We start from the raw sequence: 15,009 nt of genomic DNA, 5'->3' as shown, positions 1-15,009 counted from the left end.
TGATTTTTAACATTCTCCTATAACACCGCATTTCAAAAGCTTCTAATCTTTTCTTCTCAGATACTCCGATCGTCCAAGTTTCACTTCCATATAAAGCGATACTTCAAACATATACTTTAAAAAATCTTTTCCTGACATTTAAACTGATTTTTGATGTAAACAAATTATATTTCTTACTGAAGGCTCGTTTCGCTTGTGCTATTCGGCATTTTATATTTATTAAAATAAAATTACATTTTATTTTTTTTAAATCGGTTAACAATAGCCGAGTTACGGCAGAAAATTGATGTAATTTTGTGTCTGTTTTCATGTCCTCCACTTTACGTTCAATTCGATTAAATATTAATTGTTAATTCTAGTATAGTAAATTAGTATCAAATTTCTCACAATAATATACCTAATAATTATGACACTAAATTACTACATAAATTTCCTGCTGTAAACACATACGACTCTCGTATACTCGTATTTTAGAGGTAGAGAATAAATTATTAGATTTTTTTTAATTTATGTATAGGTTAAGCTTAAAAAATTTAGTTAAGTAAAGCTTCTCAAAATATAACGCTCTTTTCAGTAGATGCTAAAATAAGAAAAAAAATTTCTGCATTTTATGTCCGAGGCCTATAATTTCAAGTATTTATATTTCCTAGTAGCTGTGTATCTAAACTATAAACTTAAAAAAAATAACTGAAAAATATTTAAACCAAACGGAGGAGAGAGAGAGAGAGAGAGAGAGAGAGAGAGAGAGAGAGAGAGAGAGAGAGAGAGAGAGAGAGAGAGAGTGAGTGAGTGAGAGAGAAAGAGCAACAAAAAAGAAAAAAGAAGACATATTTCAATTTTAATAGTAGCATTTTTAGATTTTAACAAATTTGCTTTACTAAGTTTTCTCTAAAACTTCTTGGAGGAAAATCGAAATTAGTTTTTTTGCAATGTTCCTCCTTAACTGATTAAAAAAATAATTAACATGATCAATGTCTAATAAATAGAAGAAATATTTGAGGCAATTTTGAAACAAAAATCGGTTAGGTCAATTTTGAGAAATATGGCCAAAAGGACGGTGACACATATACGCACGCACGCATACATACATAATGTTTTTTTTATCTACATGAACAAGTTGGACTTTGTTTTTTTTTGTCTTCAGTCATTTGACTGGTTTGATGCAACTATCCAATATTCCCTATCTATTGCTATTCGTTTCATTTCGATATACCTCCTAGATCCTACATCCCTAACAATTTAATTTACATATTCCAAACGTTGCCTGCCTGCACAATTTTTCTCTTCTATCTGTCCCTAAAATATTAAAGCGACTATTCCAGGATGCCTTAATATGTGCCCTGTAAGTCTATCTCTTCTTTTAACTATATTTTTTTCAATGCTTCTTTCTTCTACAACACCTATTCATTTGTCACTTTATCTACCCACCTGATTTTTAACATTCTCCTACAGCACCATCTTTCAAAAACTTCTAATTTAAAATATGCGTGAAATTTTTTTTTAGATTTATCCTCTTGTTTGTCCTATTTATTCTTCTGTATTTTCATTTTATACATCTTATTCCTGATATTTTTTAGCTTTTAATTGTATATTTTTCTAAAATTCGGAAATTAAATACAAACTTAAGAATTTCGAAGTTTATTAAAACAAAATTCGGCAAATTTTAATTAGGTATTAAAAGTAACAAAATAAAACAATTAAATAGGTTTGTATTTAATTTCCGTGAACATTATTCATACCGTTTTACTCTAAAACCAATGCTTTTGAAATTTTGTTAAAACTTTTATGTGTATATTGATAATTTAATAAACTTATTTTACGCTAAACCTAAAATAGTTTGTTTCGATCCCCAATCTTTTAATTTTTACCTCAGGTTTCTCGAAAATTATTAAATATACAGTTCGTGAAGCTTCGGGTGTCTAGACTATTCTAGGGTGCCTTAATATGTGGCGTATAAGTCTGTCTTTCATTTTAACTATATTTTTCCAAATGCTTCTTTCTTCATTAATTTCCAGTAACACATCTCTTCTCTAGTACTCCGATTGTCCAAGTTTCACTTCCATAAAAAGCTACGCTCCAAATATATATTTTCAAAAATCTTTTCCTGACGTTTAAATTAATTTTTTATTTAAACAAATTATATTTTTGACTGAAGGCACGTTTCGCCTGTGATATTCGGCATTTTTTATCGCTTCTGCTTCGTTGAACTTTAAAACGTAAATAGTTGCAAAAAAACTGATACACAATTTTTGAGATGATCACAAAATTCCCATTTTATATAGCTATTCTAAGTATATTTGCCAGAAAAGTAAACCGAGTTTTATTTATTTCGTAGAGTATGCCAATTGCTAACATGTACAGGAACCAAACAGCAATAGTAGTAATTGAAGAACATAAGAAAGAAGCCGTACTAAGAAAGGGAGTCCCGAAAAGGATGTTCCCTATCCACGTTACTTTTTAATATTTACATGGAACTAGCACTTAATGATGTTAAAGAACAATTTAGATTCGGAGTAACAGTACAAGGTGAAAAGATAAAGATGCTACGATTTGCTGATGATATAGTAATTCTAGTTGAAAGTGAAACAGATTTAGAAGAAACATTGAACGGCGTGGATGAAGTCCTACGCAAGAACTATCGCATGAAAATAAACAAGTACGAAACAAAAGTAATGAAATGTATTAGAAATAACAAAGATGGACCAATGAATGTGAAAATAGGAGGAGAAAAGATTATGGAGGTAGAAGAATTTTGTTATTTGGGAAGTAGAATTACTACATATGGACGAAGCAAGAGCGATATAAAATGCCGAATAGCACAAGCGAAACGAGCCTTCAGTCAAAAATATAATTTGTTTAAATCAAAAATTAATTTAAACGTCAGGAAAAGATTTTTGAAAGGATATGTTTGGAGTGTCGCTTTACATGGAAGTGAAGCTTGGACAATCGGAGTATCTGAAATGAAAAGATGAAAAACTTTTTAAATGTGGTGCTATAGGAGAATGTTAAAAATCAGATGGGTGGATAAAATGACAAATGAAGAGGTATTGCGGCAAGTAGATGAAGAAAGAAGAATTTGGAAAAATATAGTTAAAAGAAGAGACAGACTTATAGGACACATACTAAGGCATCCTAGAATAGTCGCTTTAATATTGGAAGGACAGGTAGAAGGAAAAAATTGTGTAGGTAGGGAATCTTTGAGAGCTGCAGCAAACCAGTCAAATGACTGAAGACAAAAAAAAAAGAGTATGCCAAATTACATATTATATGGCATTTTAGTTCAATCCGTTTTTGAGATTTGTTTCTGTTAAAAACATAAAAAGGCTACAGGAAAATGAAGTATTTTCAAAAATATTTTTATTAGTATGTCTTTTTTATCTTTTTTAATTATTCCTTCAATCTCTCATCAAAATTATACAGTACATAATGTTTTAAACTTAGTAGTATAAATAAGATAAAAATTTTCTTACCTAAATTTATATGTTGTTTATTATCTTATATAAATATAATTCTTGATTTTTCGTATCATTATTATTTACCAGGTTTATTTCACAGAGCAATATTAATGAGTGGTACAGCACTTGCTGATTGGGCGTTAACGGTAAATCCAATTCATTATACCGTACAAGTAGCGAGTGCATTAAACTGTCCAGAAACTAGTGATGAAATGCCTGCATGTTTAAGAAGAAAAAGATTGCAAGATATTATGGCAGTTAAAGTTGTTGCACCGCCATTCCGAACACCATTTGGACCAGTAATTGATGGTACAGTTGTACCAAATGAGCCTGCTGTGTTGATGACTACATATAAAAATTTATTTAGTAGGTAAATATATTATATTATTTATTTTTATTATTTTATTTAATTTTGTTGAAATATTAAAATGTAAAAAAAAGAAAACGAAAAAAAATTACAATATATCTTACAGAAATAAGAACTTAAAAATTGTTTGTTGAGAACCCTGAGAGAATTACCGCGAATATATGGTAATCCTGAATTACCGCTTAGCTAGTCTAACCTTTAAAAACATTTTCCTATATACTTAAAATAATTTTGTTGATTATAAAATTTGTTTCATATTTAAGTAATGATTTCTCGAGATTTAGAAAAATTATAAAAAATAATTACATTTTTAAATTTCTAGTACTGCTCAGCAGCGTTTTAGGATGTTCAGCAGACCTTTGATAACGTCTGGCTGCCTGTACTACTGTATAAGGTATAACAGAGCCTCCCTGAACCATTTTACTTAGTCCTGCAAAGTTAGCTTGACGATCCCAGATTAAGTTCAATCAGGAATTATTTGGGTTCTTCTAAACGAAGTCGAGAGTTCCTCAGGGCTATATTTTGGGGCCTGTTCTATATTCAGTTTTTAGATCAGACCTTCCTGCTCCGGATTACGTCACCGTCACATCGTCTGCAGACGACATGGCTATCCTAGCTGATGATGAAGATCCAAATCAAGGTTCTGCTAAACCATAATCAGAGTTCGATGAGATCGGCGCGTGGCAGACGAAATGGAAAATGGGGGTGAATCAGAACAAATCAAGATAAGTAATATTTATGGTGAGAAGAGGTTTTTATCCACCTGAATGGCGTCTACATCCCTCATACGGATCAGTTACGGTACTTTGGCTTACACATAGATCGTCGCCTGACGTAGAAGGGCCACGTGGTAGAAAAAAGAAAATAGCTTAAAATCAAGTATAGGGAACTAAACTGGTTACTGGGCAAAGACACACAGTTATCCTTATTTAATAAAATGTTGATATACAAATCCTTAAACCTATTTGGACATGTGGGATCCAGCTCTGAGGAACGACAAGTAACAGCAACATTGAAATAATTCATAGATTCCAAAATAAATTTTTGAGGACCACAACAGAGGCGCCGTGGTTTGTTAGCGGTAGAAAAATTCATGATTATCTAGGATTGCCTTCTGTTCACGAAAAAATCCAAAAAATTAGCTCGTGGTATTAACAGAGATTAGATAAACATATAAATTATCTGGCAGTAAATCTATTGGACAGCGATACATCAGGCGATTAAAACGTTTCCGTGTGGTGGACCTGGTTGATGTGTGACCACGGAACAACGAAAGTGGCGGGAGTTTCATAAATTCTCCCTTCAAATCGCAGAGCCTGCACAGTGTCCATTACTGCTGTATGATTCTGTTAATCGGGCGTGTTTCAAGGGTTTATTTTAATGTCGGGTCTAAGTTTCAAGTTTTGATTATATTTTATGAACGGATTTGTGAATAGCATTCCATATCCGTTTGTACCAGCGTTCTCAAACCCATTTCTGGGTCCGACCGCGGGAGACTAGGCTTTTAAAACCTGTGCTCCCGACGTAATTCCCCTTCCGTTTGTCCACTAAAGTCCTTTCGGTGCTAACGCTTCATAGGCTAGCAGGAATTCGCCACAACGGGACCCTAATTGTTAGGTGGGAGCAATGCGCCCCCTTCTCCGGAGGGAGTCGTAATTGCTGATTTAGGAGTGACCAGGAGAAGGAACCTAGAGTGGGAACACAGGATGGGTCTGCCACTGCGAAGTGAACGTCCCTTTAATCATCTACAAATTACAGAATTATTTCTATTATGTTCATTTTATATAATAACATTGTTTTTATTTTTTAATTTTACCCGTGATATTTTTCTGACGCTGTGATTTGTTGAGTACTGAACTTAATTTGGGCCAATTATACAAGTGCTTTTTCTATATATGAGGTACTAAATCTATGTTTGCTTTAATGAGAGGTTTCATCGGGGACCTCTCTTCACGTGATTATCATTAATCAGATTTACTTGTGGTCCCCTTTGAGGTACCGATTGCATATAATAAGATAGACAAAAAAAAATGTTAAACGTTTGCAAAAGTAATGCTCCAAAAAGAACTACTTTTCATTTCCAATAATATCTCTATTTTCTTATACATAATGGCAAAATTGCCGAACCATTATTTTGAAATGACAACTTTTTAATTAAAAGCATCTTATAGTTAGTTATTAAGATCTTGTTAACACATTCAAATTGGTTGGTTCATGAAGAATGTAACAAAATTTCAGAACATGTTCTACTAGTGAATATAAAGAAGAAATTTCATATAAACATATTTACGGGAACGTTTCGTTAACGAGTGTCATCTGGCGAAATATTTCATCCTGATTTCTACGCTTTTGGTAAAATTAAGCCAAACTGTAATTCATGTCACCCAAATTAATTGAGAAATTTAGAAGTTTTACTTAAAATCTCATATAAAAACTGAAAAAAAAAAATAGGTACAAGAAATGGATTTTTACTAGTTTTTGAAACATTTGGGGAAAAATTCAAATGGGATTGAAAACACGCTACTTTATGTTTGGCGTAAAATAACTTTAATAAATGAGGGATGCACATATAAAGGTTTTAAGAAAAACTTGAAGAAAGTTTTGAAGTAATATTTCTTTTGGCGCGTTAGGAGAAACTGATCAGAGTGTATTTTCAGCAAGTTACGGAAGTTGCGCGCGCCGATGTAACACACCATGAAGTTAGATTTTAGTAAGAGTATATTTTTTTTTTTATTATGATTATTATTTTCTTTCAGTCTGAAGTTATCCAAGTTATCCAATTGTACTATTTCTAAGGGTGCTCAAATATAAATAACGTAATTTTTCCGAAAAATTACTGGAACTAAACTAATCAAAATATATTCGATGAACTTTGTTTTATATAACAACGAATACTTCAATACTTTTTAAACTGTATATAATAAATATTATTTTATTTAATTTGTTATTTATTCAAACTTTTATTCATGGTATTTAATGTGGTCTATCGATCGTTTGACTCAGTTCAAATTTTTTTGAATGAATAAAAAATTATTTTTTTATTCGCACAAAGAAATATAAATTCTTACGTGCGTACATAAGTATATACACGCATTTTTCTGAAATAAACAGTATGACTAAAATATACAGAAACTAGATGCCAATGTATAAATTTGAAGTTTAATAACAACAAAACATATCAAATTTAGATAAATTTTGACTAGGTTAGAAACATAAAAATATGTCTTTTACCCCAAGAATTACAGTCTCACTCTCTCTCTCTCTTTCTGTTTAGCCTCCGGAACCACCGTATAAGGTATTAATTACTTTAGACGATGAATTAGAATGATATAAATGAATATAAATGAACTATAGTCTTGTACAGTCTCAGGTTGATGATACCTGAGATGTGTGGTTAATTGAAATCCAACCACCAAAGAACACCGGTATCCACGATCTAGTATTCAAATCCGAATAAAATTAACTGCTTTTACTAGGATTTGAACGCTCTTTGGTGGTTGGATTTTAATAACCACACATATCAGGAACGGTTGACCTAGACTGTACAACATTATATTTCATTTACATTCATACATATCACCCTCATTCATCCTCTGAAGTAATAGCTAACGATGATTCCGGATACTAAACACCTGACCGTGGTGATCAGGTGTATGCTTATTATATTTTTATATTCGATATATATGCGAAATATATATTAGTAATATATTTTTTATCTATGTGATTGTTTTTCTTTATAAAATAATGAACTGTAACCAAAAAGTAGGCACCGGAATTTACCGATCACTACCGAAAAACCCCGATGCGTTAATATCAATTTCTAGATTTAAATTTCCAATTTAACTTTCGTTATATCCAATTTCATCTTTAAAAAAAAATATTTTTTACACAAGAGGTAATCAATTTTGGACACCTAATAATCCCATTACAAGACACCACACGCCAGGAGGGTCTACCACCGGAGGGCGTGCCAACAAAACGTCTGTCTAGCTAGTTAATTACTAAGTTCTAATTCTTATATAACTCTTCGAAATAAAATAATTAAAAAATTACTCAACAATAAAAATAGATTAATTTTGTTGCTACAGAAACGTTGTTAATAAATTCTCATTTCTCTAATAGGAATTACAGATGTTACACGTACAACTGCTTTGTCACTGGAATGAATTTTAAGTTGATTTTACAAAGGGTACCTCCACTCCTTTCCTGTTAGTATACCTAAAACATAACACAAACAAGTTAGTCTCGCGAAGACGGGTGGGAATTTTTCGTGTTAAAATTTTTTAAAATTTTTTCATTTTATCATTTTCATTCACATTTCCATGTATATACCAACACAGGGGTCGCCGCGAGACGGGCAAGTATCGTATAAAACTTACACTTACATAATAAAATACAATAACACACAAATAGGAACTCACACGTAGGGGCTTGCCTGTCAAATGAATGTAGATAACAAGTGCGTATTAGCAGGAACGAGTGGACGTATCCCTCACAGTAATAAATGTTTTGTTTCAAGAAAAAAAAACCAATAAACATAAAAAATAAAGGAAACAATAAATTTTCACTAATGTATTAATTGTATTTATAACAACTTTTAAAATAAATGCTTTTCATTACTGTTATTAAAAAGAAAAAAAAAAGTAAAAGTATGTAAATGAAATAAATTTTCTTTTATAATTTTATTAGTCTTCAGACATTTGACTGGTTTGATGCAGCTCTCCAAGATTCCCTATCTAGTGCTAGTCGTTTCATTTCAGTGTACTCCCTACATCCTACATCCCTAACAATTTGTTTTGCATATTCCAAACGTGGCCTGCCTACACAAGTTTTTCCTTCTACCTGTTCCTCCAATATTAAAGCGACTATTCCAGGATGCCTTAATATGTAGCCTATAAGTCTGTCTCTTTTAACTATATTTTTCCAAATGCTTCTTTCTTCATCTATTTGCCGCAAAACCTCTTCATTTGTTACTTTATCCACCCATCTGATATTTAACATTCTCCTATAGCACCGCATTTCAAAAGCTTCTTTTCTTCTCAGGTACTCTAATCGTCCAAGTTTCAAGTTTCATTTCCGTATAAAGCAACGCTCCAAACATATACTTTCAACAATCTTTTCCTGACATTTAAGTTAATTTTTGATGTAAACAAATTATATTCCTGACAGAAGACTCGTTTCCCCTGTGTTATTCGGCATTTTATGTCGCTCCTGCTTCGTCCATCTTTAGTAATTCTACTTCCCAAATAACAAAATTCCTCTACCACCATAATCTTTTCTCCTCCTATTTTCACATTCAGTGGTCCATCTTTGTTATTTCTACTACATTTTTCCAATAAAACCCTTATGCAACAAATTTGCCACATAAAACCTTTTTTTCTTTAGTGTCTCTGAAGAAAATTGAAATTGAGTTTTTCGCGAAACCTCCACCACGAACCAATTTTTAAAAAAAGTTTATTATGATCAATGTCCCATGTATAGAAATATTTTAGTAAAATTTTAAGAAAATCGGTTTGATCAATATAAGATTAAAAACCCGTGCGACATACGTACGCACATACATTCACACGTTTGTTGGTCTAGATGAACTATTTGAATCCTAAGAACGTAAAGAATAGAAAAAAAACTCGATACCTAATTTTTGACACGAATACCATATTTTCCTCTTTAATACATTTTCCATACATTCGATGGGAAGTAAAAAAAATTAAGTTAACGCTTCATAAAAATTTATTTTAATATCTGAACAAGTGTACCTCCATTTTACGAAGTATTATTTTTTGGCAGATAGTTTATAAATTGATTCCTGAAGATAAATATTAACCACGTTCGCAAATAACTTATCCCTTTCTTATCTATTTATGTAAATACCTTCTTCTATTCCTTTTTTACTTCTAGTTTCATCATCTTATGTTGTTTTAATTATTTTATAGATATAATTATTTATATTAATAAAAATAATTTTCAGATATGAACTTATGTACGGTTTAACTGAAGTTGAAAGTTATCATTTACTCGATGGTGTTTCATTAGCACAAGGAATGTTGGAGGAAGACAAATCAAAACTATTAAAGGATTATATCCGTGCTAAATATGAGGTAATAAATAAATAAATATATTCTATAGTCATAAGGTTAATTTTTATCTATCGTAGATAGATAAAATAAAATGATATCTATGGCAGTGGCGGTGCACGTATAGGCACTGTGGAATTGCAGCACCCCCTATTTCCACTTGATATTATCGATAACATTTAATATAATTAGTCCTTTTTTTTTTAGTTCTTTCTTTATATTTGTACATTATATAATCCTTAAGTTTAATATCAGTAGCCATCCCCTAGTTTATGAAAAAGAAAAAAAATCTTTGTATGGAGCCGCGTGATTCACAGTTCCAGCGGTGTGGTGTTTGGTTGTTGTGTGCATGTGCACGTAGGAAGCTGCACGCGAGGCTGCGAGGGAGAGAGAGTACTGTTTCTCCCGCAGTGCCGACCCTGGCGTGCCGGTGGAACGTAGTTTTTTTTTTACTCCGCGTTTGTATACTACGTGGAAGGAATATGAAAGTGGTTTAGTGGTTATGAAAGTGGTCAAGGGCTCTTTGATTGTCAAATCTACCCAGAAAATGTTGGTTGGGTTTCAATTAACCACACATCTCAGGAATGGTCAACATGAGACTACAAGATTACACTTCATTCACATTCATATATATTATCCTCTGAAGTAATATCTTACGATGGTTCCGGAGGTTAAATAAAAAAATAAAAAAGGTCTCTGTTAGAACTAAATTTTAACATCCTTTTGTAAAATCATATATCAAAGATCTGTCTTTCTGACTAGACTTCTTTCACTCCCATATTTCTGTTTTTCCTGTTACCTTTGATTTATTACCATAAAACACAAAATTTTATTAAAAAAAAAAATATTTTTAAAATTCCTTTCTAATTTTTATATCAATAATTGATATTAGAAAATTTACGTTTGATAATATTTTCCTTCATCTACTGATAAGTTTAGCACTCGAAATGCGTATTCATTTTTTTTATAACTACTGATATTAATTTTGTAATTTTTAAATAATTTAAAAGTTGGTCTATTATTAAAACTGGGTAAAATTAATAACAATTTTAATCTATTTTTAATAATGATGATGAATATGAAGAGAAATTGGTAATGAAGCTTTAGAAAAAAATATAAGAATTTTACATAAAAAGTGTTAATGTTTGAAACACTTTAATAGCAAATTATAATTTCTTATTATATTTTTATACTAATTATAATTATATTTATGCAGATTATGAAAATTTATTTTGAATGGACATCACTATTCTATTATTTTAAAGTACTTTATTTTCCATTGTTTATATTTTTCTTTTTGTTATTTAAATTTAAATTAAATACAAATGCAAGAGGTTTATTTATAAAATAATTTATAAATAAAAACTGAAAGAAGCTAGATCGACTAATGAAACAGAATAAAAAAGATGAAGGAGTAAAAAAAATAAAATAAAAGAAAAAATTCAGTTCGAATAGCGTTGTGCAAATTTAACTTCCCATGAGGCATGCGGCAGAAAACTGTCTTGATCTGTTAAATTATGGATATAAATATTAACTTTTCTGCTTACGGATTCAAACGTAAGCAAAGGTTTTTTAAAAAAAAAACTTTGTTAAACAATGAGTTGAAAACGTCCTTTTATAATTGTTTTGCTGATTTTATTATACGACTTACTCTATCCTCTTCAAATATTTTCAGTTATTTAGTCATTTTATTTGTCTTCTTTATTATTATTACTATCATTATTTTTTGTTACTTTCATTTTATAAAATTATTAATGATTTCCACACTTAAATAAAAAACAGAAAAAAAACTATTTTCCTTCCTTTTATTATTTAGTTAATTTAAAATAAAATTAAAATAAATATTCAAAAATTATTTTTTAATGGAATTTATACTGAAATATAAAGTAAATTAGAATTCTTAGCCTATTTCCACCACACGGTAAGACTGGGGGATGAAATTGAATTTTCTTTACGTATGAGGAGTACGAAGCCCAAAGGAACCCCGGATCCAGGGTAGGCCGCGAGGCCTACCCCAGGACGGCAGAGCTCGCTTCGCTGGCCATTGTAGGGGGACGGCGACTTGGACACCCGCAGAGCTCGCTTCGGTAGCCATCCCCGTCTACCCACAGGCCTCCGTCCCATAGACCCCCGCACTGTTAATTTTCCACATTATTCTGAGTATAATACTGATAAATAACAATTAAAGTATTCAGGCTTCATATACCTGAAAAAGAAACTAAATTACAAAAGACAGAATAATAATAACCAGAATAACTTAAAGTACACACACCTTTGACGACGAAAAATTCGTAACCACACATCTCAGGAATGGTCGAACTGAGAATGTACAAGACTACACACTTCATTTACACTCATATGTATCATCCACATTCATCCTCTGAAGAATTATCTAAACGGTAGTTACCGGAGGCTAAACAGGAAAAACAAAGGGAAAAAGCAAATTGAGACCATTTTCGAACTAGGGACCTTCGAATGAAAAGCCGATACCCTACAACTCCGCCGCGGACATCGGCAATTATAAAATCTATCATCGATATAGTATCAAAAGAGATTTGATATTAAAGACAGAAGTTTTTTTTTGTTTATAAAAATTATTTTTTCCAGGAAATTTAGGTTGGTATACTGTTAATATATTTAACGTTTGTTTAAACCATTTTAGCAAAAATGATAATACTTTTGGTGATAAGTCTTTTTCTTATTGTAACTGTTGCATAGAAACCTATATTGTTTTCTAACACGTACTGCATATCTATAACATTTTTATGATGCATTGTCTAAATATATATGTATATATTTTTAAGGAAAAAATTATGCTAAAACATATAAATTCTTTAAGAACATTATATGAAATTTTCCAATATTATTTTCTTTTATTTTTTACAGGTTTCACCATATATAGCTTTAGCAAAAACTATCAAACAATATACAAATTTAAGATCAAATGAATATTCATCGGCGGTAGAAAATCGTAATATTATATTAAATGTATTATCTGATGCAAGAGTTGCAGCACCTTTAGTAAAGACAGCAAATTTTCATTCCCAAGCAAATCCAAAATCGTACTTTTATCTATTTCGACATAGAAGCAAAGTGAATGAATATCGCTCTGTAAGTATATTACATATATGTTTGAGTATATTGAGATTGTAAATATATATATATATATATATATATATATATAAAATGAAAAATATATATGGGCTCACCCTCTTGTTAAAACATTACAGCAATGTTAGTTTCTTGTCCAATTTGATGAACTTACGAGAATACGCCCCCGCACTTTATCCTAAGCGTTCGATACGCTCTCAATGAAAAATTCTCTAACCGTTGAATTGATAGAGCCGGTCCAGTGTTTTGGCCTCCGAGAAGCCCAGATTTGACACCATTACACTTTTTTCTATTGGGATACGTTAAAAACATTGTCTATAGTGAAAAAATCAGGGATGTACGGCAACGGATCACCGCTGCTACTGGCACAGTTATGCTTGCGATGATCCAGAGGACAGAATTCGATCATCGATTGGATGTTCGCAGAGCGACCAACTTAGCTCATATTGAGACATTCTGTGGTATGTAAAAACCGTTTTAGAGTTGGTGAATTTAAAAAAAATACACGTATGATTATTCCCAGTAGTTTCCGAGATACGATATTTTTAAATTGCTGCAACATTTTTCGATTACTCTGTATATACGTAGTGATATTAAAGTATGAAAAAGGCTTAAATTTTCAAAACTGAGGGATTCTACGTAGTAAAATAAAATGTGAGTAGCACCGTGTGGGAGTCCTTAATGCGCGGTTGCTATGTTCAACCGACATTAGTAGTTTAGCTGAGGGAAAAACTCCTAACGCACTGCTGTGGGAAGCTAACCTTGAGATATATAGCTGACCACCAGCCAATTCCAAGCGCTTTAATATGGTGGACAGGTACTTGATTAAGCGACCTAGGCGTGGCAGCGAATTGCTGTCTTGATAAACTAAATTTTAATTTATGGATGTCAGATATATATTTAGTAGTCGACGGGGTGCGCCTACCCATTTTAGTAAATATATGGTAAGTGATCGGTTGAGACACGTAAGCCGGTGGTGTACGCGCTTAGTCCGCTCACGCTGTTAGGTAATCTCTAGAAGCTATGTTAGGATACTGGTCGCTAAACTGTTTTGAGGCTCAGTAGCCGTTTGTGGCACAGACATTCGGTCTTATGCTTTAGGGCGACCGAATGGGATGATGGCGGGAAAAAATCCAAGAAAACCAATGTATGAGTAGTAAAATAAAGAATGGACCTACATAATTACAAAAATACTACTTTATGATGCGTGAAATTTTTAGCTGATATCTTGGATACCAAACGTTGTTTAATTTCCTGTAATCGTAGCTAAAGAGCTATACGAGCTGTATTGAAAAAAGTATGGTATTCAAGAAATGGGATATGGAAATTTTCTTGACGTTTTATAACCCAAGGAACCCCCCCCCCAAAAAAAAAAAAAAAAAAATTAATAGTAATGTTCGTATTTAATAACTTTACTGGATAAACCGATTTTGATGAAATTTTGTATACTTTTATATATGAGGCACTTGTTGGTGAACTTTTAGGGTTAACAATAACTTCAGGGTGGTAGATAGTTTATTGAAATAACATTTTCTCATAAGTTTGTAAACCTAACCCCACTTTTTTTTTTTATCTCTACTCCCCTGGGCCGGTCCTACTTGGTGGTATTCTGCCACCCAGAGGAGTGTCTGTTTACTCTAACAGGCCTTCCCACCTACCAGCTATATACCGGTATAGTAGGTCGGCCTTCTGGTCAGCTCTTTTGAGAGTTACACTAGTTTTTACCCTTTAAGACACCACGCCAGTTATGTCGTGGCATGGTGTCGGGTCTTTTCTTAATTGACTTATTCCTGTATCGCTATTTTTCCCCTGGAGTCCTCAGCGACTCATCGAGACCGACACACCTCGGCTTTTCGACTCTCACCGCTGAGGCTGTACATCCTTCCCTAACCTAACTAAAACCCCAGGTTTCTTTCGTCCGTGTTCTTTTGAGAAATAACTTGTCTGACGAAATCGGCGACTCTTTTCCAGTTAGCTTCGCTACTTAGCATAAATCTAATTA

General features: G+C 32.1%; 1 protein-coding gene across 3 annotated transcripts in view; it reads left to right on the top strand.

The window, feature by feature from the left end:
* LOC142333050 (uncharacterized) overlaps window positions 1-15,009 on the top strand; it is a 233,762-nt gene that overhangs the window by 200,010 nt on the left and 18,743 nt on the right. For 2 of the 3 annotated variants that reach the window (XM_075379856.1, XM_075379854.1), the window contains exons 7-9: window positions 3,543-3,825; window positions 9,791-9,920; window positions 12,783-13,007. In XM_075379856.1, the coding sequence (XP_075235971.1) occupies window positions 3,543-3,825; window positions 9,791-9,920; window positions 12,783-13,007 (638 nt within the window). The remainder of the gene's footprint in view (window positions 1-3,542; window positions 3,826-9,790; window positions 9,921-12,782; window positions 13,008-15,009) is intronic. The other variant, XM_075379857.1, reaches the window with a different exon arrangement.

Source organism: Lycorma delicatula, chromosome 12 (assembly GCF_047948215.1).
Source record: "Lycorma delicatula isolate Av1 chromosome 12, ASM4794821v1, whole genome shotgun sequence".
Classification (NCBI taxonomy): Eukaryota; Metazoa; Arthropoda; class Insecta; order Hemiptera; family Fulgoridae; genus Lycorma; species Lycorma delicatula.
Note: the sequence above shows the minus strand (reverse complement) of the source record. Positions and strands in the feature narration are given on the sequence as shown.